Below are 22353 nucleotides of genomic sequence, written 5' to 3'. Positions count from 1 at the left end.
TTTTAAATTCGGGTTCCCCAAAATCTTGCATGTGTAAGGGGGGGGCAAAGATTTTTGGCACGTCAAAAGGGGGGCAAAGGTTTTTGGCACGTCGAAAGGGGGGCAAAGGTTTTTAGCACGGCCAAAGGGGGGGGCAAGCGATTTTGGCAGACCATTTTGAGAATTCACCCCTCGGGGTACACATAATTATTGCACCACCCCTTATAAGACCGCTAAATTGGCAAAAAAGTAAGGATTGGCACTGTCCGCGAAATCCGGTTAGGCCTATGATGGCAATTGAAAAGGTGTGTTGAAATTCTAGTTTGAAAACCACAAAAAAGGGGTTGTTTTTGATTTTGTCCTTGATTTTGCTTTAAAAAAAAGGGGGGGGGGCGTAAATTTGATGAAATTGCAAAGGGGGCCGGGCTGGTCGCAATGGCGTTCAAAATCTGTGGCCTGCCTAAAAACATCTTGCCTCCCCACGTTTAGGCCTGACAAAAAATCTTTGGCACCTCCACCCCTCTAACATAATTCTACTTGCACCACCCCATCATGATCAGGACGCATCCGCCCGCAATCTGAAGAAAATGATCGGGAACTTAACAAGGCTCCAGCGCTCTTAGAGCGTTTTCCATCGTCAAAATCTCCAGTTTGCATTTTACTCGTGACTGAAAGGTCAAAGTTCGAATGCAAAGTTCATAAAAGTAAAGGAAGCAAGCTGATATAGATTTGTGGTTGTCGCAGTTTTGATGTTTTTGTCATGTTTGATTCTTCAAAGACACGGAATACACGTAAGCTTTACTTATCTGAAAAATCTCAGTAGCAGAATGTGTGTTGGTTTATTATTGTGCAAGACTAGGAGAACGACTATTGTATTTTGCCATTAAAAATTCCAAACGGGATATTGTAATTTATAAGCTTACCGCACTTTCAGTGCAGTGCTCAGTTCATGAGTTACATAAACATATTTCATCATTGTCACTCACATGACACTGATTATCACAATGACAAATGTTTTGTTTTGGTAAACTCAATGTTTTGCCTTTGGTAGACTCATGTAAACAATGTACAATTGTAATGTATGTATATTGCCTCATAAAAAATAATAACAGTACAGACCGATTGGTGTATTCATATATCCGTATGAAATTATGAATTCATAAATATCTAGTTCCAATAACTGGAACTCACGGCTCCGACCGTGAGTTCCAAGGAGCTACGTGTATATGTCACCGCGATTTAGTGTGCATTCATCACCATGCATATTCACATGTATAATATAGTCGACTTAGTCGTGGAGTGGACTTTTCGCTCCTCATAAAAATCACTCAAAAATCATCTTTTAAATATTTCTTTGGACAAAAGCTGATGCGTAGAATAAGTTGAGCAATCACAGATGACATACATCAGTGACACAGGTTTCTAAAGTGAGTATTTTACTAGATATACTAATGCAAACTTGCCAAAATAAAACCCTGGAGGCATCCTATGGGAGTATGCGTGGGAAATACAACCAATACAAGATACAACAGAAGAGGCTTTTCCATACAGTGAACAGTAAACAAGAAATGAAATCCAATGTTAACATAAAACATTTAACAACAATGTATATCTGCATAAGCGACTGATAGCCTATCTTTAATATGGATGCTTTCAGGCTTTAAATGATAGCAAGAAATGGAAATCGCCCCAAAGGAAAGATTTAAATCGTGAAATTGATCGCCACATCTTAATGGATTCACATTATCCTCCGGGTGAAATGTCAAACTGTCAATTACAACGTCTACTATAGAAAAATTATCAAATTCGTGTACATCGTGGAACATACTCTTTGCTGTGGCTGTGCATAGTAAGCAGTTGTACGCAGATAGCCTCGCTAATGTGGACGCGTACATGTAGAGTAGCGTTGTACGCGCATGTAGTTAGCATGATTAGTCGCGGAGTAACAAGCGTAGTTGAATGTTCCACAATGTTCACGAATTTAATATTTTTTCTATAGTGGACTGGTTTTTAAATCCACTCTCATCAAACTAATCAAAACTGTAAACTACAATTTTATCCAAGAAATTGAAAGTAAGAAATACTAAATATTGCTTAGTTTCAATGATGCTTACCGATCGAGTCGCCTTGATGGTGTATTTCCGATCATTTTGCAACGTGGCTGAAAAATATTTCAAGACGCGAGTATATCATTAGGCATGGCCCGGTAACCTGGATAAAATTTAACTCAATTGATCATCCAATCCTAGTTCACCTGAGTGATCACGTGGTTTGCCGAATGAATGGAATCGGTGTCGGAACAAGGATTGTTACTTGCAAACAAATCATTTCGCTGGCACGTTTGAAGAAATTAAATTTACGATCTTTTGATAATTAGTTAGGGATCGTTTTATTTTAACCTCTGGCATGAGAGATTGAGAATGTGGGTTAAAGATAAGCCACTCTGTGTTCTCATTTTGCAACTAAAATAGGCTTCTCATTTAGCTTAAATTTGCGGGCCAGGATGCTGGCCATCCATGTAATTTAAAGAGGGCGGACATACCAAGCACCCTCACTACATTCGGGTCTGTGAGGGTGCTTGACCAGGCATACTATAGAACAAGTCCTCAAACGTTCGAAATTTGTTACACAACTACAAATATCTGTGAATTCACAGATGACCGCATAGATCTGTGAAGTTAATTCATCCCAGGGCAAGAAAAACAAAAGGTGGGCAAAGTTGGTATGATATTTTCGTTTTGCCTAAGAGTGTATAGAAACTTTTTACAGTTGAAAAAAAAATGTCACCATTGCGTTTAAAAAATAATTTAAAAAAATAAAACGCAGCGGCGTATTTTGTTTTCCAACTGTAGAAAGTATCTATATCTAAGGCAAGAAAAAGAATATCATACCAACTTATTTATTTATTTATTTATTTATTTATTTATTACATCATATTTACCCAGGGTAACCCGATCAGCAAAAATGCTGTTATTACACGGGGCCCTGCATCATATAACAATTGCACAATAGAAATTTAAAATTACATATAATACAACAAAAATTATTAACACGTATCAAATCAAATCAAACCAGCATGACAAAATAATATAGCACCAACTAGAGGAACAATTATTTGACCAAAAAAACCAAACAAATGAACATCTCTATATATAAATACACTGTTAAATACATATGACACCACTAAATGCACTAATAACATCAAATTATAGCTTAAACCATGCTTCCTTGCTTAAACTTATACATATATTCTTAAAACATCCTTACATCATAATCAATTTTGTTCCACACCTCAACACCGCTGTACGAGAAAGAAAATTTAAAATATTCGGTATCATTACCATTAGAGCAAGGTGGCAACGCTAGCAGACCAGCTGCAGCTTGTCTTGTATGAATGCCATGATTATCAGATACATATTTACATTTGGAAGAATGATATGATGGCGCCAGGCCATTTAAAGATTTAAACATCAGCAGTGCTTTAAAATAATTGCAACGATCATAAAGTGAATTCCATCCTAATACTGGAAACATAACATTAGACTAGGTTTGGGAATTAACGCTCAAAATAATTCTAGCACATCATTTTTGTAAGACATTGAGTTTGTGTACATCATTTTCATATCGACCAAACCGTACAACACAGCAATAGTCAAAACAGGGTTGAATCAATGACTTGTACAAGATATTAAGGGTGTTACTATCAAGAAATGCGCTCAGACGTCTTAAAAGAGATATTTTACAGAACAATTTCTGAATAACACAATTTACTTGCTTATGCCACAGTAATTCATCATCAATTAAAACACCTAAACATTTAGCCTTGTTAACTCTCTCTAGTTTACAACCATTAACAACTACTGAAAAAGAATCTTCATCAACTTTATGTATCTTGCACTACTGCCTAATAACATTACTTTAGTCTTATTTGTATTGAGGAAAAGCTTGTTTTATGCAGCCATTTAGTTATCGCCTCAAGATCCTCCGTAAGCTTCTTTGACATAATGTTAACATCACTTTCATTGACATACAATGTAGTGTCATCAGCATACATAGAAATCTTTCCATGGTTTATTACTTTAGGCATATCATTGATAAAAATTATAAACAAAAGTGGGCCAAGGATACTGCCTTGTGGAACTCCTGTATTAATGGGTAATGTATCTGAAACAACTCCATTAAACGACACTCTTTGCATTCTGCCACTCAGATAGGATTTAAACCAATTGAGGGTGTTGTTTGATGCTCCAATATCGTGAAGTTTATTAATCAGAATATCATGATTCACGGTATCGAACGCCTTCCTTAAATCAATAAGGGCCATGCCCGTCATTTTACCAGAATTGATATTAGAGACCCAGTCGTCCACCATAGCAACTTTGCCCACCTCTTGCTTTTCTTGCCCTGGGATGAAAATGGAATGGGTTCTTCAATATCTGTGTATTCACAGAGGCGGTATCCGGTATTTGGGTAAGTCCATGTCAAATCAACCAACTTTCTGAAAAGTTCCCAGGTGACCCTCTCAGATTTTGATGAAATTCCATCAGAATAATCTTTTATGGCCACAATGAACCCATACAAAAATTTGGCCTCATAGGCCATGTCGTTTTTGAGAAATGGTCGTTTGAAGTTTGGCCCGGACCCCCCTTTTTGGCACTCGCGCGTGTCATTGGTGATTTTTATCAACTTTGGTAGCTCATAACTTCCTGTTCTGAACAGATATAAAGCTGCAAATTTGCATTCTAGCTAACCTTATGTCATATTTTCAGAATCTGGCTCTAAATTCCAAATATCTGCTTTCCTTTTTTAAGTTATGAGCACCCAAAGTTGGTCATTTATTCAACCGCAAGTGTGATTTTGTCATTTTGGGGGTCCCCTGGTGCCAAAAATATGTGATCATATGACTCAAATGTCATAGATACATTGTCTATGGGTACATATCTGAGCCCACAAGCAAGTTTGAGCAAATCAAACCATTGATGGAGGAATAGGCGGCATCCGAAATTGGCCTTGTGGACAGTTAAAACATGAATTGAAATTTACAGCCATGAAACATACTAATGAGACCTACCTAGAAACAAAAACTCAATTCCATCATAGTTAGATGGCAACTTGAAAATAGGGTGGAAAACCTGCTATTTCTTGTCTAAGGTTGTTGAATTCAGCAACCATGACAATAAAATTTCACAAGTTGCCTCAAGTGTCATAAGAAATATGTTCTGGGTGTGTTTTAGAGGCTAATTAACACATCTAGAGTGGTCTGTTATTAAGTATGACCCAAAAAATATGAACATATACTTAGTCAAATTTGGCATATTTTGTTGCTATGGCTGCCAAATTCAACAACCTTAGACAAGAAATAACAGGTTTTCCTCCCTATTTTCAAGAGCCATCTAACTACATGTATGATGGAGTTGAGTACCAAAGCTGAATTTTTGTTTCTTGGTAGGTCTCATAAGTATGTTTCATGGCTGTAAATTTCAGTTCATGTTTTAACTGTCCACAAGGTCAACCACTGGTCAGAAAGAGGGGGGTCTCCGGCAAGTTTTCACCCGGACCCAACTTCAGAAGCTGCCTATTCCTCCATCAATGGTTTGATTAGCTCAAACTTGCTTGTAGGCTCAGATATGTACCCATAGACAATGCATCTGTGACATTTGAGTCATATAATCACATATTTTTGGCACCAGGGGACCCCCAAAATGACAATTGCGGTTGAATAAATTTCCAAATTTGAGTGCTCATAACTTAAAAAGGAAAGCATCTGAAATTTAGAGCCAGATTCTGAAAATATGACATAAGGTTAGCTAGAATGCAAATTTGCAGCTTTATATCTGTTCAGAACAGAAAGTTATGAGCTACCAAAGTTGGTAAATATCACTAATGACACTCGTGAGTGCCAAAAAGGGGGGGTCCGGGCCAAACTTCAAGAGGCCATTTCTCAAAAACGACATGGCCTATGAGGCCAAATTTTTGTATGGGTTCATTTTTGTGGCCACAAAAGATTATTTTGATGGAATTTCATCAAAATCTGAGAGGGTCACCTGGGGAGCCCTGGTTGATTTGACATGGACTGACCCATATCTGTGAATTCACAGATATGTGTATTCACCAATCTGTGAATTCAAAAATCGTTCCGTACTGATAAAGTACACTTGTCTGTGTCTTGACTTGTGTTTTTATATTTGAATTTTGATTAATACTGTGTAGTTAGGTATGAAAGGCAAACATTAGTTAACACATTATTGCTAGGCAGCCAAATTGGCTCAAACCGGGGCCCAAACACAATACGTATTTTACATAGAAAATTAAAAGAACAGATTTTTCAAGGAATCCTACATAAATATGTTGTCTATAGTACTTTGACCCACATATACGATTTATTTTTGTGATGAGATAATCGCACATGGAATTTTAGAGGGATTTTGATAGCAGTTCCACATAGAAAAGCTACTCTATCATGAGGCTATGTCGTTTTGTTTTTTAAATGATGCATTAAAAGTTGGCTGAATATTTATGGCTTTCTTTACTCAAGGGCTTTAATTTGATATATAAAATGATGTGGTTTGATGGCAAATTTGTCATCAAACCACATTATTTTATATGTATCAAATTGTTCAAAGCCATTGGAGTAAAGAAGGCCAAAGCTGAAAACTGTGTTGTCATTTCATTTTCCGTTGTAAAGTTACGTTGTCAAAGATTGACTTTCATCAAAATCATTCAGCCAACATTTAAATGCATCAATTGCAAAACAAAACAGTCTCATGATAGAGCAGCTTTTCTATAACTGCTATTAAAATCCCTCAAAAAATTCCATGTGCTATAGAAAACATGTAGGTTTCCTTGACCTATCTTTTCTTTTTATTTTCTATGTAAAATAAGTATTGGGTTTGAGCCTGTGTTTGAGCCAATTTGGCTGACTAGGAAATTGTGTTAACTAAGGTTTGCCTTTTGTACCTATCTATTGGTTTGTACAGGGCCTTTCAGTTCCAGTCAATTTGCTCTGCATAGAAAACACCAATTTGCTTTTCCTGGTGTAATTACTTCCATCCACAGGGACTGTCTTTTGGAATTTGCAGGAGAGCAATAAATAGCTCTTCTGGAGTCATCAAGGAGAGCTGTTTAGAGCATTACAATAGAATGTAAGGAGAGAATGGTCAACTAAGGAGAGCAAGAGAATTTTGCGAGAATCCATGATTTGCGCAAATCTACATCCGGCTCCCGCTGCACAATGATTGAAAAAAATACTGCCCTCATACAGTCTGATCAATCATCCAAGATGGCGGCTCTGGCGAACAAAACATCGGCACACAACCGATGGCTGTTTTTGCTGTTAAAATGCCCTCTCAAATCAGTATTATTGTACAAATTATTAATGATTTGTACAAATTATTAATGATTTAAGTAAATTATACCATAATTCACCATTTTTGGGGTTCAGTTGCTTAAATAATGAAGTATAAATAGTCAAACTGGGTACATATTTTTTTCTTTCTGTACACTGCCAATCATGCCAATGCACTACGCGAATCCATATGGATTCGCCCAGTTGATGTTTTACGAGAATCTTTGCGCGAATCGATTCACGGATTCGCATCGGATTTTTAAACCTGGGCATTGATTGCAAAATTTAGAAAATTGCGAAAATCAGCTTGTGCCTCCCCATCATGGACGGTGCCCGCAATATGATGACCCACGCAGGTCCGCGATAGTGTCAAATTTTTGTATAGCAAAAATTCTATGCAAATATTAGTTTGTATAGCAGTTACTTTTCAAATATTGTATGGCAGTTTGTGTAGCAATTTTTATCGTATTTATTTTGCATCATGACATCATGATAAATACGGTTTGTGCTAGAAAAACCGAGGGTTCAAAATAGGCCTATGAATGTGAAACTATTGAAGGCCTACCTCTCACATAAATATACATGTTTTATAGAATAAGAAATATATTACGAGTTGCCAACCAAATGAACCAATAGGCCTTAGTAACAATAAAAATAGATTGTGACATTTTTCTTGAATGATCGTAAATAATAATGGCCGATTAAAAGAAACATTTTAAAATTTTATAATTAAAATTATATGTTACATGTGTAAAAACTTGCGTAGCAAAATAGTTATATGCATAATGGAACTTGCATAGCAAACTAACTAGATTGTATAGCAAACTGCTAAGTGATACCAGCTATGCACCCTGCCCTTTATCAGTTATGTTGTTACAAATTGACCACTCATTTCTGTGTTAAATTGCAATTACAAAGGCTTTGTCAAGTGTCAACATTATCATAAAAACCGGGAAGCCCCTAATATTTTTGTTATTTCCCAAAGCCCTACTCCTATCTTGAAGAAAGTGTTTACTAATGCTATGGCTTTATGATAACCAAGAATTTCAGTACAGGTTTTTGCTTCATTACAATTTCAGAAACAAAATATGGGAGCAAATAAGGAAAATATCAAAAATATTTTAAAATTTCCAAAAATTGATGAGGGCGGGGACGATATACATGTTATTCATTTTACTTAGCCTACATTGTAATTCAAATCAAATTTCTCGATATTTTTGCAAAAGTATTATGTGACCAGAGGTTTCTAGTGAGTATAAAAATCTCAACTTTTTTGAGAAAAGGGGGGGGGGGGGGGTGATGCTGTGGATCACAAAATGCCCTTTTAATACATGTATCGGGCTTTACACCATGTCCAAGGTGCTCACCTGTTAATTTGCATACTAGATGGAGCTACATGTATGACCGCTTTGCAGGAGGTATTTGCTTTAAAAAGAAACTGTTATTTAAAGGGACATTTCGTGATCCACAGCTTCACCCCCTCCCCTCTTTTTCTTTAAAAAAAAGTTGAGATTTTTATACTACTGGAAACCTCTGGCTACACAATGTTTACATGTATGTACAAAAATGTTTTTGCAGATTAATTTGATTGGCAAAACTATTGCCAAATTTGAATTACTAAGTTGGGGTGACACCCCTTGTTTTAATTTACCCAATAAGTTACAATATAGGGTGGAGTATAGGAAAAATTATTTTGTAGAGACCGAGATAAATTTGAAGTTGCAAGGATATTAATTATTACAACTCCCTCTTTTTTATCTTCAGCTTGAACAGACACACCTGAAAGTAGCCTAGCTGGAATCAACCAGCCACCATGCCCATACTATTCTCATCAGTGTCCAGAGGGACCACGGTCCTGGTCAACAATGCAGCGTGTACAGGCAATTTCACAGAAGTTGCAGAACAGATTCTAGCCAAGATACCACCAGGCAATGCCAAGCTTACATACTCACATGGAAGCTACTTATTCCACTACATCTCAGATGACAGAATCATTTTCCTCTGTATTGCAGATGACGTGAGTATTGAATACACCTTTATTAACATAATTTATAGTGCCCTTATTCAGTTGGAGGGCCATTCAACTTTGACGCGCTATTATTAAACTGTACGCTATGAATACGCACACAACGAAAATTTAAATTTGCTTGATTTGGGTTGCAGTTTTAAAAGCTAGTTTCTCTCTACAACTCCTAATAGCTATATATTTTATATATAACTACAAGAAAGGCTTTCAACATTCCATATATGTTCACAAAAGATACCGTAACTTTGCAAGGAATATGATATGGGCACATAAACACAATTTTTTGTCATGAATTGAGATAAAAGAGTAAGAAAAACTGCGTTATTTTAAAAATGGTGCGAGTTCATAAATCAGGAATTTGCATATGATTAGAAACATGGCTTATTATCCTCATATTAAAAAATCAAGATTTTTGGTTGGTTAAGACAAAAACCTGCCGGGATGAAAAGGGTATTTTACAAGACGGAAAAATACCAGTAAACAGTAGGCCATGTGACAACAGCATTGAGAAGGTTCGTGCGAGCAGTGTTAAACTGCGCGCGCGTATTTCACTGAACGCAGATGAATGGCGCGCTTGGGCGCAACAAAAGTCACGCAGCGTGTACTCGTTCATGGTGTCAAGTCACGCGGTATTGTTATGAAGTTGTTTACTTAATTTTCGTCGATGGGCCTAATCTGGGTAACCAATTTAAACTATTATAACAATTTAGAATTTTAAGTTCAAAATTCGGGACAAAGACTAATCGATAGGTAAAGGTTGAAATTACTTGTCTGGCTAAAAATTAGAATGATCAAAGCGTTAAGACAGAAAATATCCGGGTTAGAAGTCCTTAGCAGCGAAAATAAATTTGAAGGTAAAGCAAACGCATAAAAATCACTTAATTCTAACGACAAAAGTAGACAAAATGGAAATCAAATAGAGAATTGTGAAGATATTTTCTAATAAAACTTATTTGTTAATTGCCCAAGATGATTGGCTACACATAATACGATACATTTCAAATCGAAATTTTCCGCGGGAAAAGTAAAAAAGCATACCCAAGAGTGCGACGGTCATTTTTGCCAAAGTCGCGTCCGTTAATAATTTGACCTTTAACGGAAAACGCGCATGATGCCCTTCCGACTGTTATTTACATGTATGCCCTTTTGAGCAAATCTTTGTAGTGCACTTATATTATAAAACTGAGAAAAATAATCAACTAAACAGACATGATCTCAGCACCAAGTTACAATGGCTATATGACAAACTACATTATCTTTATTATTAAAAATATTGGGCACTTTCAAATCTTTGGTTCTGCACAAACTGCACAACAATGCATTTTGGTGAAGATTTGATCTTTTGGGATTCTTTCATAGATAGTGAGAAACCCCTTTTAGTGGGTTTGAGTAATTGTACGCCAGATTCTTTTATTTAATCAGGGTGTGAGAGAGTGAGGAAAAAGAAATAAGGAATGTTGGGGAGATAAAAGAGAGGGGGAAGAGAGACCTGAGGAAAAAGGTTGGGAGGTACTTGTACTACATGTAAGTCTTTGAAAGTAAAGACAAATTCCAAAATGCTTCATTTATTTGATCATATCAAGAACTGAACTGATGAAATATACTTCCACTGTGTTTTGTATACCATTGAAACCATTCTTATATCTGAACACTAGACATGTGTTATGTTTCCCAGTAGAAGTACATTGGTATAAAGTGTATGAAGTCTTGACTTATGCCCACTGTCATTTTATAATTTGCAGGAATTTGAGAGGTCGAAAGCTTTCTTATTTCTAGGGGAAGTCAAGCAAAGGTAAGTGTTTGTTACTCTAATAGCTACAGTCACTGCCACAAGTCTTCTGCATTATTTTCCTGATGTGGTGTGTGGTTATGTAAATTGAAAAGTGTTGTCCTGATTGATTAATATGCTGACTGGTCAGGATGTGAACTTTTGGCATCTAAAACCCATTAGCCTTTGCATTTGATGTTGTCACATTGACGCGCACATCATTACTGTGCACTTCATGGCTTTGAAATGTGCAGTAATGATGTTAGCTAACGCTGTGCACATTGGCATGACATCAGATGACAACATCAGGGGGTACACTGGCAAAGATTTGTGGGATTTACAAATAAATTAAATTGTGTTATCAAGAAAATTTGGTCACAAGTTCTTAAGTAGTCATTGTGTGTGCATCAAAGACAAAGAGATTACACAAAAAGAGTCATGATTCTGCCATATTTGGGCAAAATAATGTACCCCCAGATTGCAACCAGCAAACTTAGTTTAGACTAAAGTGCTTGCTCGTTTGCATTTTGCATATAATATAATTAACTAATAGCACTTGTAAAGCGCTACACAAAGCTGTATCACACTCAAGGTTAAAGACTCAAACTGTCATTCCATTTTGTGCTTTTGCCGACAAATGCTGGAGGTACACCATTTTGCTCTCCGTGTGTGACAAACCAATATGGGAATTTACAATGGAGTTACACACAGGGCATTTGGATCTAATATCGTTGGTATGCATTGACAAGTGCAAGAGGTGTTTCACAATAACAGGGGTTTTAAGGGGATCTTTGTCAGTGGCAAATGTGTGACAGCATGTTTTACAAATGAAGAAAACATTCTATATTAACAAACAAAAATGGATTTCAATCTACAGTGAATATTTTATTTCACAACTTACAATTGCTGGATTAGATATTTGTACTATTATGTGCTGTATGTATCAGCATGTTGAAGTAAACTGAAATGTGAATATCTCATGCAATATGTTCACTGTTTTTCAGGTTTCAAGCTATGTATGGTACAAGAGCACAGACGGCATTACCATTTGCAATGAATAGTGAATTTTCAAGGGTACTCTCTACACAAATGGTAAGAAACTTATCTGCTTCATTTGTAGGTAAAAGTGATAGTAATTTGACTATACTACACATGAAATATGTTTGCTTGAGTTTAGTTACTGGAACTTGTCCACAGTTACACAGATATATTTCATACTGTGCATGTCCTCGCTGTTGTTTATAAAAGCACACACACATTCCATACATGGGAGGACGAAAAATGTTTTGGTCAAAAATGTGATTTGATTAACCAAATGTGATTTTTGGTTAAAAATGAGCAAGTCAAAAATGAGTTTTGGTCAAAAAATGGTAGAAAACTAAATTTTTGGGGAAAAAGTGAGCCTATCCAACACAGTCCAAGTTTTGAGTTCAAGTGTTGATTATATTGGACTCTTCAACTCTGTACAAAGTATATGAAGGAAGATTCTGAAAACATAATAATGAGTAAAATTGTGTTTATTTTCCTTGCAGAAACATTACTCACAGCAAAAAGATAAAGTAGGAGAAATCCAGACAGACTTAGATGAACTCAAAGGCATCATGGTGAAGAATATTGGTAAGTGTTTTGAAACAATGATTTCTATTTAGAGTGTAACCAAAAAGATCTCTATATTCTTTAGTTGTAACTTTATGATGCATGAATTTGAATTTGCACAGTGTAAGTATTACACATGTGATAAACTTTAATGACAAAAAAAACCCCAAACAATATGTAATACCTGAGTTTGATTTGAAAGTAAAATTCTTGGTATCACTTGCTGCAAATAAAGTGTATTTTTATTTCCTTTTCTCTTTTTTTTTTATTATCCATCACTAATAGGGGGGAGAAATTAGAATTGTTAATAGATAAAACAGAAGATCTAGAATCAACGGTAAGTTGATGAACATTGTTATCTCAAAGCATTTACACCAAGTTTACTTTCATTTTGTTGTTGATGTCTCATTTGTTACCTCAGTAACAATAAGCAGTATGGTACAATTAATGAACAGTACATGAGGCAGGGTATGTTCAGGGTTTGCTTGGTTGGAGTGGCCTACATGTATGTGTACACATCCATGGCTGGTTCATTTCCATATTGTAGAGGAGTAGAAGTATTTCTGTAAAAGTCTATAAAAAGAAAAAAATAAAAAGTTCATCTCAAAGCTTGCGCACACATTTGTAAAATCATGTGATTTTTTTTTATTTAAAAAAAAATTTTACAAAAATTTTCCAGAAAAATTTGGTGAAAATCAGATTTTTTTCCTCAAAATACCATAAAAATACCATTGTACCAAGTTGGGAATTAAAAATTCACATTTTTTTCAAACCACTTGTTGGCCTAAGCTTGAATTATATTTTGCCTGTTCAAAGATCAATTATTAAGTACTGAGATTTTTAGCTCAAATATATGTACACATGTAGGTGATAGGAAATGCCTGTGCTGAGTGATTACAATACCAGTGGTAATATCAGCTGTACACAGGATTCTAAACTGAGCCAGCAAGGACAATATTTGTTGATCAGTTATCAATTGAACTTAGACCTGATGATGTCAGGGACACTGTCAACTGACCTGGAAATGTACTGGAAAGATAGATAACTTTGCACTTACATTATTTTCACTTTTCTCACTCCAAGCAATGGGCTATTCCAGAATTGTTTCCTAAAGATGACAGGTTGGTTTGTACCCCAAATAATAAATTATGAATTCCCAGGCCATACATTTTAATGAGAAAAGAACAGAAATGCCCAAGTTGCAAAGAAATGTTGCACAAATATTGGAATTTGCTGTATACCTACATTTGTAAAGAAGACATATCAAATGTTAACCTAAAAATGTGGGGATTCCTGGGCCATTCCCAAGGCTGCTACGAGGGAATTCCCAATTAATAATAATAATAACAATAATAATAATAGTTATTAATACTACTACTACTACTACTAATAATAACAATAATAATACGAATACTACTACTACTACTACTACTACTACTAATAATAATAATAATATAACAAAATGTGGAAAATAAAATAATAGTGACAATGAAATAGATATTGCCACGTCTACAGTGTACCTTTAACTAAAGTAGTTTTTTATGTAAATAGCAGTGAAGTGCAATGTGGACAGATAAATGAACATGACCTCCACTCACTTATGAATAACCTTTCACTTAGTTTTGTGTGGTATCTGTTAGTCAAAAGGATTCACAAGTAAAGACTGAGGGTAAACTGAAATGCAAAATTCCTTTTCCATTAAATTCCCAATATTATTTTGTACAATGTATGTTACACAATCTGGTCCATGGGGCCAAAGGTGTCAAATTTGAAATTGAGATAAAGGCAAAAATATGGAGTAAAAAAACAATAAAATGCCTAAGAAAATACACATCACAAAACTTCAGAACTTTAGAACAAAAGTATATCTTTGGTGTTTTCAGTATATATGATATCCTAATGTTTTAAAAGGTAATAGTTATAGTAACTAATTTTTCAAAAATGCCTCCTTTTGCACAGATGGAGCAGATCGTGTCACATATGCTTGACATTGCGAGCCTACTACACAATAACTACGGCTGCCTATAAGGAATCTTGCTTTTTAGTGTAGTATGCTATGTAATTCCAATTGCATACAACACGGCTAAGCTATAACAGGAGTATTAGGAAGGGGGTTGACCTCAAAGCATTATAATTTGCTTTTATGTCTACTTATCATTGAATTTCACATACTACTAAAATATTCTATTATTTTGAACATGGAGGACTATGCCAAAAGGAATGTGCATGAGCTCATATTTATTTTTGATTATGTAAATATTTGGTTAAGTTTATATATCTGCACGTGTCTATGTGGCTATGTGAAATAATATTGGTCTATCAGAGCATTAAGAGGATTTTCATTAAGAGTGAAGACAATTATGTTATACATGTAGTATAGTATAGTCGAAGAGGTATTAGATCGATTTGATGAGACAGGTGCCCTGTTCAATGCAGAGCAAATCAAGGCTATATTGATAGCAGACTTATTTGCTCCATTGCATTCACACACACAAACCTTGTCTGACCTTGTGAATGGAATTTGTCCAGCATGACGTCAAGAGGGGTCAACGTAGCAGGAATAAGCAAGATACCTTTTCAATTCCGAAAAATGGGTGCTGTATTTTTCTGGAATCAGGAGTAAGGACCCAATAAATGACCTTGGAAACTTTTGGCTTATTTCCAACAGTCTGGCTAGCAGTCACATGATGTAAACAAGTGTCCACTTGCCATATAATGTTGCCATCATTACATGTCCCAATGCAAACCCTTTTTAATTTACTCTATTGTATTTATTTGATTCTCTTTTTCAGTCATTGACATTCAAGAAAAACAGCAGAAATTTATCCAGAGCCATGTGTATGAAGAATGCAAAAATCACCATCATTCTAGTTATAGTAGTTATAGTAAGTTTTACAAGAAGATTTGAAGAGATCAATATATCATCACCCTGCTATGATAATTGCCCAACTCATTTTTTTGTAATTTTTGAGAAAATGTTTATTCACCAATCTTTGCACAAGAACAACTAATAATGAAATTAAAAGGAATAATCAGAAATGATTAGGGTGATTACGTAACTGATGCATGCTTGAACCATATTTTGTACTTAATTTTCAAAATTACAAAAAATGAGTCAAGCCATTATCGTAGCATGGTGACAATATGGCATTTGATTTGATTAAAAACATATTACAGCTGCAGACACATACATGACAAGCATTTTTTAGCCTGGTCCCATCAGGACCCAAGTGTGTCTCCACATGGAGTGACCGTTTAAAAAAACCAACCAACAAACAAACCATCAAACAGTGCAAAACAAGGTTGTGACATTAGATAAAGAACAATGCAAAACTGTGCCCAACTGTTTGTTAAAGAGTTATCTGAGGGGGTATCAAAAGTTTTAGAAATCGCCCAGAAGTGAAAGAGCTATATCAATGAAATTTTGTCAGTGCAATCACTGGTCCTTATGTACATTATGGTCCAAAATGGTCTCATAGGTATGTTTACCTTTTTACAGGTGGCACCAGATGCCAATAACCCGCTGCCCCAGTTACTGCGCATAAACTGCAATATTGAGAAAATTGAGGCAAGCAGCATTATTAAGACCCTGCTTTTGAAGGGTTGCAGTGCCTAGAAAATTGATGATGAAATGAAAATTATCTTCGGTGGTGATTGTGATATGTCACTGTCGCTTTTTGGAAAAGGAATTTTTATTTCATCACAGATTTTCTGATCACTGTAACCCTTAAAATGGAACTTAATCATGCTGCGCATGCATGCCTCAATTTTCTCCATTTTGCTGGTTATGCGGTTACATAGGCAGGTAGTGACATCTAGCTCCTGTAAAAAGTAAACATACTTATGAGACCATTTTTGGACCATAATGTACATAAGGACCAGTAATTGCACTGACAAAATTTCATTGATATAGCTCTTTCACTTCTGGGCGATTTCTAAAACTTTTTGATACCCCCTCGTAAAAACACATCTGGATTTATTCATTAAGTGTTACACAAGCTCAACATTTTATGGCAAAACATAATCCATGATAATGAAAGTGTCCTACTCACCAAGGTCTTGACCATGTAAAAGAACATTGTAATATGTAAGGACAAGGTTCCTTGCCAAATCCTAGTATAAACATAATAATTGCTGGTATTTAGTTACCATGGTTACTGCACAAACCTGGCTAGTTGGCCTGGTCAATGATGTTAGACCTTTAAATTGGACACATCTATCAGCAAAGTTGCAAAATGACCAGCAACCATGGTCATATTAACAAGGTCATGAGAGGGCATCAACTCAACATGTAAATGCTATTTCATGCTTCTCCTTCTTGGCCTGCACGCCAGGGTGATGTACACATATTCCTTGCTATATTTTTTACTTCTGTTCTCTCTTTTGCCTTCTACAGGTCATTATATACTTCATAGTATCAGCTGCATGTGGCGGCCTGGCATGGCCTCACTGCACAAAGTGAACACTGAATCATCTCAGCTGATATGGATTCAATAACCTCAGTCATTGCCACTCAATCTTCTCTTTTTGCAATACAGAGAAGAGCAGACTGGAACTAAACATAATATTGGTAACACATTGAATTATACAGTACTGAATAAGAGATAAAGACTCCTAGCTTGTCAGTCTGTGTTTAAACAAGTGCATATATTCATACAAAAACAGCATATTACATTGTTATGGCACTTTTTTGCACCAGATGTATTTGTGTGAAACATATGCTCTCTCGTATGCATTGTTTATAAGCATATTTGTGATTCTGTCCGCAACTTGTGCTCTTGGTGCACAGCATGTTTACAATGGGCCTATTGTGAATTGTCTTGTCTCCATCACTACATGTAACTAAGTATCACATTTCAGAAAAATGCAAAAATTCAGAAAAAATGCTTGTCTATAGCTGGGTTGCATGGTATAGAGTGTTAGGAATTGCACTCTTAATACTGGGATTGCTGGTTAGAATATTATGGTTTTCCCCTTTATTTATTGTCAAATAGACAGGGAGAGGTTAAGCATTGATTGCAAATTTAAGTCTCAGTTTGACTGTGTTTTTGGTTTTTGATTAGAAAATGAATATCTGCTCTAGGAAAGAAGTAACTACATGTAGTTTTACCCACAAGAATAGCTGCCCCAAGAAATAATTAACGTAACTACATGTAGTTGTTCTTACAAGAATAGCTCTCATAAGTAAATACACGTAGTTGTACCCTCAAGAATAGCTGCCTTAGGAAATAAGTAACTACATGTAGTTGTACCCACAAGAACACAAGTTGTTGATGGAATCACTAATGTGTATTATATTGTAACAAAGACATGAATGTGTGTAAACCAAACAGGTGTAACTTTACAACCTGGCACACCACTCCTGTCATGCACTCTCTGATTATTATGAGAAAAGTGCATACTCAATTACCCATGGACTAAAGCCTGGATTGTGGGTGGCATAGCTTATTGTATAACTTAAGCACACCAAGCATTTTTTAGAATACCATTGTGCCTGATACTAAGCTCGTTATTTAAAAAATAAAATAAAATAATTGTTTTAAAAATGACTTACCTGCTACTGACATCTCATTTATTCAATTTAATTGTGTACTTTCGTGATGATATATGTACACTAATATTTCCTGGTAGGAGTCCAGTGCAAAACATTTATACATTTTATGGTAGTTATCAATTGCGTAGAAAATGTGTGGTCAACCTGCCGATGAGCAGTGGGTCAAACATCTTGTTGTCATATCTGTTGATCAGCCAATCAGTGTCGACAGCATGATGGTTTATCACTGTTGCGTTCATGTTTGTGCATGCTGGATGCACAGCAGACACCACAGAAGAATTATAAAAAATTACTTACGCAGGAAAAATTACTTATAGCAAGAAACATGTTACACCAACTAATATGGACAGCTTTAATGTAATATGGATTTCATGAGTTAGAATGGTATCTGTGAACTGAGCTTTAGAAGAGTGAAAAAAAAAGAGTTTTAGGAATTTCCATTTAAAATTACCAGGGAAGAAGAAATCATGCAATGAACAACAGAATATTTCAAACATATTCAAATTCAAAATGTTCTTGTGTGCGATGTGGGTTTTGTCTTCCCATTGTATAATGATATGTTAAGGATTGCGGGTAAGCATCATTACCCTTGACCTTGTGCATTAGGTGGTACTACACCCTTGATAAATTTGTGACTATTTTGCATTTTTCTCAAAAAATAATAACACACTGGTAACAAAAGTTATGTAGTTATAGGGGCAAGGAATCCAGTTACTACATCTGGGAATTTCAGTGACTCAAGACAAGTGGTATGTTATTTATGATAAGAAAAGAGGTAACCACTAGAATGTACCTCATTTCTTAAAATATGTAATGAACCACTTGTCTTGAATCACTGAAATTTCAGTGAAGTAATTGGATTCCTTGCCCCTATAATGCAAAATTAGTCACAAAATTTATCAGGGGTGTAGTACCACCTTAAACTAGCTGTCAGAGAAGAAGGGCAGTCTCTTGCCCGTGGTGGTGAGCATAAGCTGTGTGTAAAAACACGAAACTTTGATTCTAATTGGGTGATTCAATCATCTTACAATCGTATGGTAATCTGATTGGCTGATTAACATATCAAAGCTGTACACATAAGCAGGGTGCCTGGCGTATGTTAATCTGAGCAAGAGAGTACCATTCTTTTCTGAAAGCTAGTGTAGTGTAATGTTGAAATGTTTTGGTCTATGTGAAAGTCCTATGTGTCACAAATTGTATAATATTCTCTCAATTCAAAATTATACTTGCAAATCTTTCAACAAAAATGAAATATGATGAGATTATATATGCATTGCATGGCTATACAATATGTAAGTTTGTATATGAGACACAATCTGGTCCATGGGGCCATAGGCGGCAAATTTGAAGTTGAGATAAAGGCAAAAATATGCAGTAAAAAACAATAATATACACAAGAAAATAGACATCACAAAACTTCATAAACCAAGTATGCTAGGCCTTCGGTATTTTCAGGATATGGTAGCCTAAAGTTTGTATCATGCGGCCCATACACGTTCAATTTTTTGATCAATATCAAAGACCCCTGATACAAGAGTGGATTCAATATCCACTCCTGCATTTAGGGTCTGCAATATTGATCAATGACATTGATCGTGTATGGGCCGCATAAGGTAATAATTTTAGTAACTTGATTTTCAAAAATGCCTCCTTTGGCCTCCATGGACCAGGTCATGTCAACAAAGATATGAAACAAAATCCATGGTAATGCAAATGAATGGAAAATAATTATGTATATTTCATTGGAATTGTAGATGTTATATAAGATATCTGATATATTTTGTACATATTTTGATACGCTCGTCTTATTGTACCTGTATCTTTGGGCATATAATGCTATCACACTGCTACTATTATGAGGCCTTGACATTTAAAGGCTTCATGTCACATGGGAAAACGTGGTAAATCACACAATATGTTTGCTAAATTTATCGCCATTTTGTGGATTTTAAGCTTTCTTAGCAAATTTTTTGGCGATTTTAACCGATTGGTCAAGATTTGAAACAATTTTGTAAAATGTACCTCAGTTTGCTGTGGTTGATCAAAATTTAGCATAATTTTCAACAATTTTTTGTGATTCTAGCCACTTTGCAGATTTTAAGCTTTCTTAGCAGATTTTTTGGTGATTTTTGGCGATTTTAGCGGTTTGACCAAAATTTGAAACAATTTTGTAAAATTTACCTCAATTTGCTGTGATGATCCATAGTGATCAGTCACAATTTAGCATAATTCCTGGCAATTTTGCAGTAATTTCCAGCAATTGTCTGTTTTAGGCGATTTACCGCATTTTCACATGTGACATGTGGCCTAATTAACTGGTGGTGTTGTACATGTCATTTATTTTGTATTATAAAAACATTGAATCACTTGATGCTTCCATGTGGTAAATAAGGATTCTCGCTCAAAATATATTTAAATAGCACGACAGCCTTGATGTTTATATATTCACAAAATAATACAAACTAAAGGCCTTGACTGCATTGTCATTGGGTTGAACACAATCTCCTTTCCATTGTAATATCATGGAAATGGAATGTTGGTAGATATCAAAGAAATTCTCTGTTTCTCATCTTTGAAGTTTTGAATTGATCAGTGATGATAAAATATCTTTCCTATAGTATTTTCATTTTAGTCCAGTTAAAATCCGCACATCCACTTTGGAAGACATAACCCTAATCTTCCACACATGGAGTATGAATTTCAAATGGGGTGTCCTGAATGGGTGACTCCAGTTGAAATCTACACCTCCTTTGTGGGAGATAAAGGTCATGTCTTCCATAGGGGTGGTATGGATTAAAAGTGGAATGATGCATTTGTAAGACATGGATGCAGTAGAGAAAAATGTCTTGGGCACCTGTGTAATATATGAGAGTCAAGGTACATAATTAATGCCCGCCCGCAGCCAGTGGATAACACACTTTTATGTGGAACCATTTGGACTTAAATTAATGCCTTTTGTGTCATTAATAGAAATTGAGATTGTCCCATTATTTGCATATAATTTCTCATGCAAAAGTTGATCTTTAGAACATTAGGTAATCAGGTTTCTGCAGTGTTCTTAAATTTATGTTGCTGGGCCTTAATATATGAAGTTGATTTACTTTTCAACAACAAACTGGGATGGGCAAGTGATGGAGGTTGAGTTTAGATATATTTGTCAGGAACAATTTTAACATTCACCCTCCCAACATAAAAGTGTGTCAGGAAATGTTGGAAAATGATAAATGTTCATCAAATGCATAGTGATATGTTATTATGCATCAAGCAAATCAATGCAAATTTAAATACATGTATTAATACATGTGTGTGGGTGGTTTATTCTGTTTGATTGTTCTGGTAAAAGTTGGTGCTGGTCTTTATTATTGGACGGCACAGTTTATGTAACTTTTAGGAGATTTCAAATTGATCAGTAGTTTTGGCTATAGTTTATGCATATACCAGTCACACATATAATCTGCTCTAATAGTGGTATGTAGAATATAAAACTACATGTGCATCAATGTGAATGTCAGCAAAATTACGATATCATTTGTATAAAAGAGCATGGAATAAGTGGCCCTACAGACTTTTTACTTGACATAGAATATTCGATGTAACATATCTACGTTATTTAATCTATTCCCATTCTATTTCCATTAAGTTCTAACGAATGTTTGATGACATAAAATCAATAACATATTTCTACTAGATATTCTACATAACATATTATCAATTTTACGTGATCAAAGATTCGTTAGAACTTAAACATTACTGGAAATAGAATGAGACTTGATTAATTAGCGTAGATATGTTACATCAAATATTCTACATTGAATACTCGGGAGTCTGTAGCGGCCCTAAGGGTACATGTAGCACAGAAATCTTCTATTGAAGGATTATACAGCTTTATTCCATAAGCTTCTTATTTCCTCAATGGATTATTTACACATAGCCAGCGAATATCTTACACCAAGGATACGTCAAAAAGGGATATGAAGAAATGTTGCTGTATAAAACATTTTGCCTGAGGGAATCTCATGAAATGTATAGCTAGAAAATGATGTATATAGTTTTATCACAGATTTTTCTTTTATATTATAAAAATA

At 35.3% G+C, this 22353-nt stretch overlaps 1 protein-coding gene across 1 annotated transcript; it reads left to right on the top strand.

The window, feature by feature from the left end:
• The first annotated feature begins 660 nt into the window (after positions 1–660).
• Positions 661–18228, top strand: LOC140161368 (vesicle-associated membrane protein 7-like). Its single transcript, XM_072184877.1, has 8 exons — positions 661–770; positions 9089–9341; positions 11093–11142; positions 12123–12210; positions 12651–12735; positions 12984–13051; positions 15507–15599; positions 17111–18228. Exons 2-8 carry the CDS (start codon positions 9138–9140, stop codon positions 17174–17176), a joined length of 654 nt encoding a protein of 217 aa, XP_072040978.1. The 5' UTR covers positions 661–770; positions 9089–9137; the 3' UTR covers positions 17177–18228.
• Positions 18229–22353: the final 4125 nt, after the last annotated feature.

Source organism: Amphiura filiformis, chromosome 9, assembly GCF_039555335.1.
Source record: "Amphiura filiformis chromosome 9, Afil_fr2py, whole genome shotgun sequence".
In the NCBI taxonomy this organism is placed as follows: domain Eukaryota; kingdom Metazoa; phylum Echinodermata; class Ophiuroidea; order Amphilepidida; family Amphiuridae; genus Amphiura; species Amphiura filiformis.
This window is presented reverse-complemented; position numbering and strand designations above follow the sequence as displayed.

Coding starts and splice junctions, on each gene's coding strand:
- LOC140161368 (XM_072184877.1), top strand. CDS start 9,138: ATGCCCATACTATTCTCATCAGTGTCCAGAGGGACCACGGTCCTGGTC. Junction 9,342..11,092: donor TCCTCTGTATTGCAGATGAC/GTGAGTATTGAA, acceptor TATAATTTGCAG/GAATTTGAGAGGTCGAAAGC. Junction 15,600..17,110: donor TTCTAGTTATAGTAGTTATA/GTAAGTTTTACA, acceptor TGCCTTCTACAG/GTCATTATATACTTCATAGT.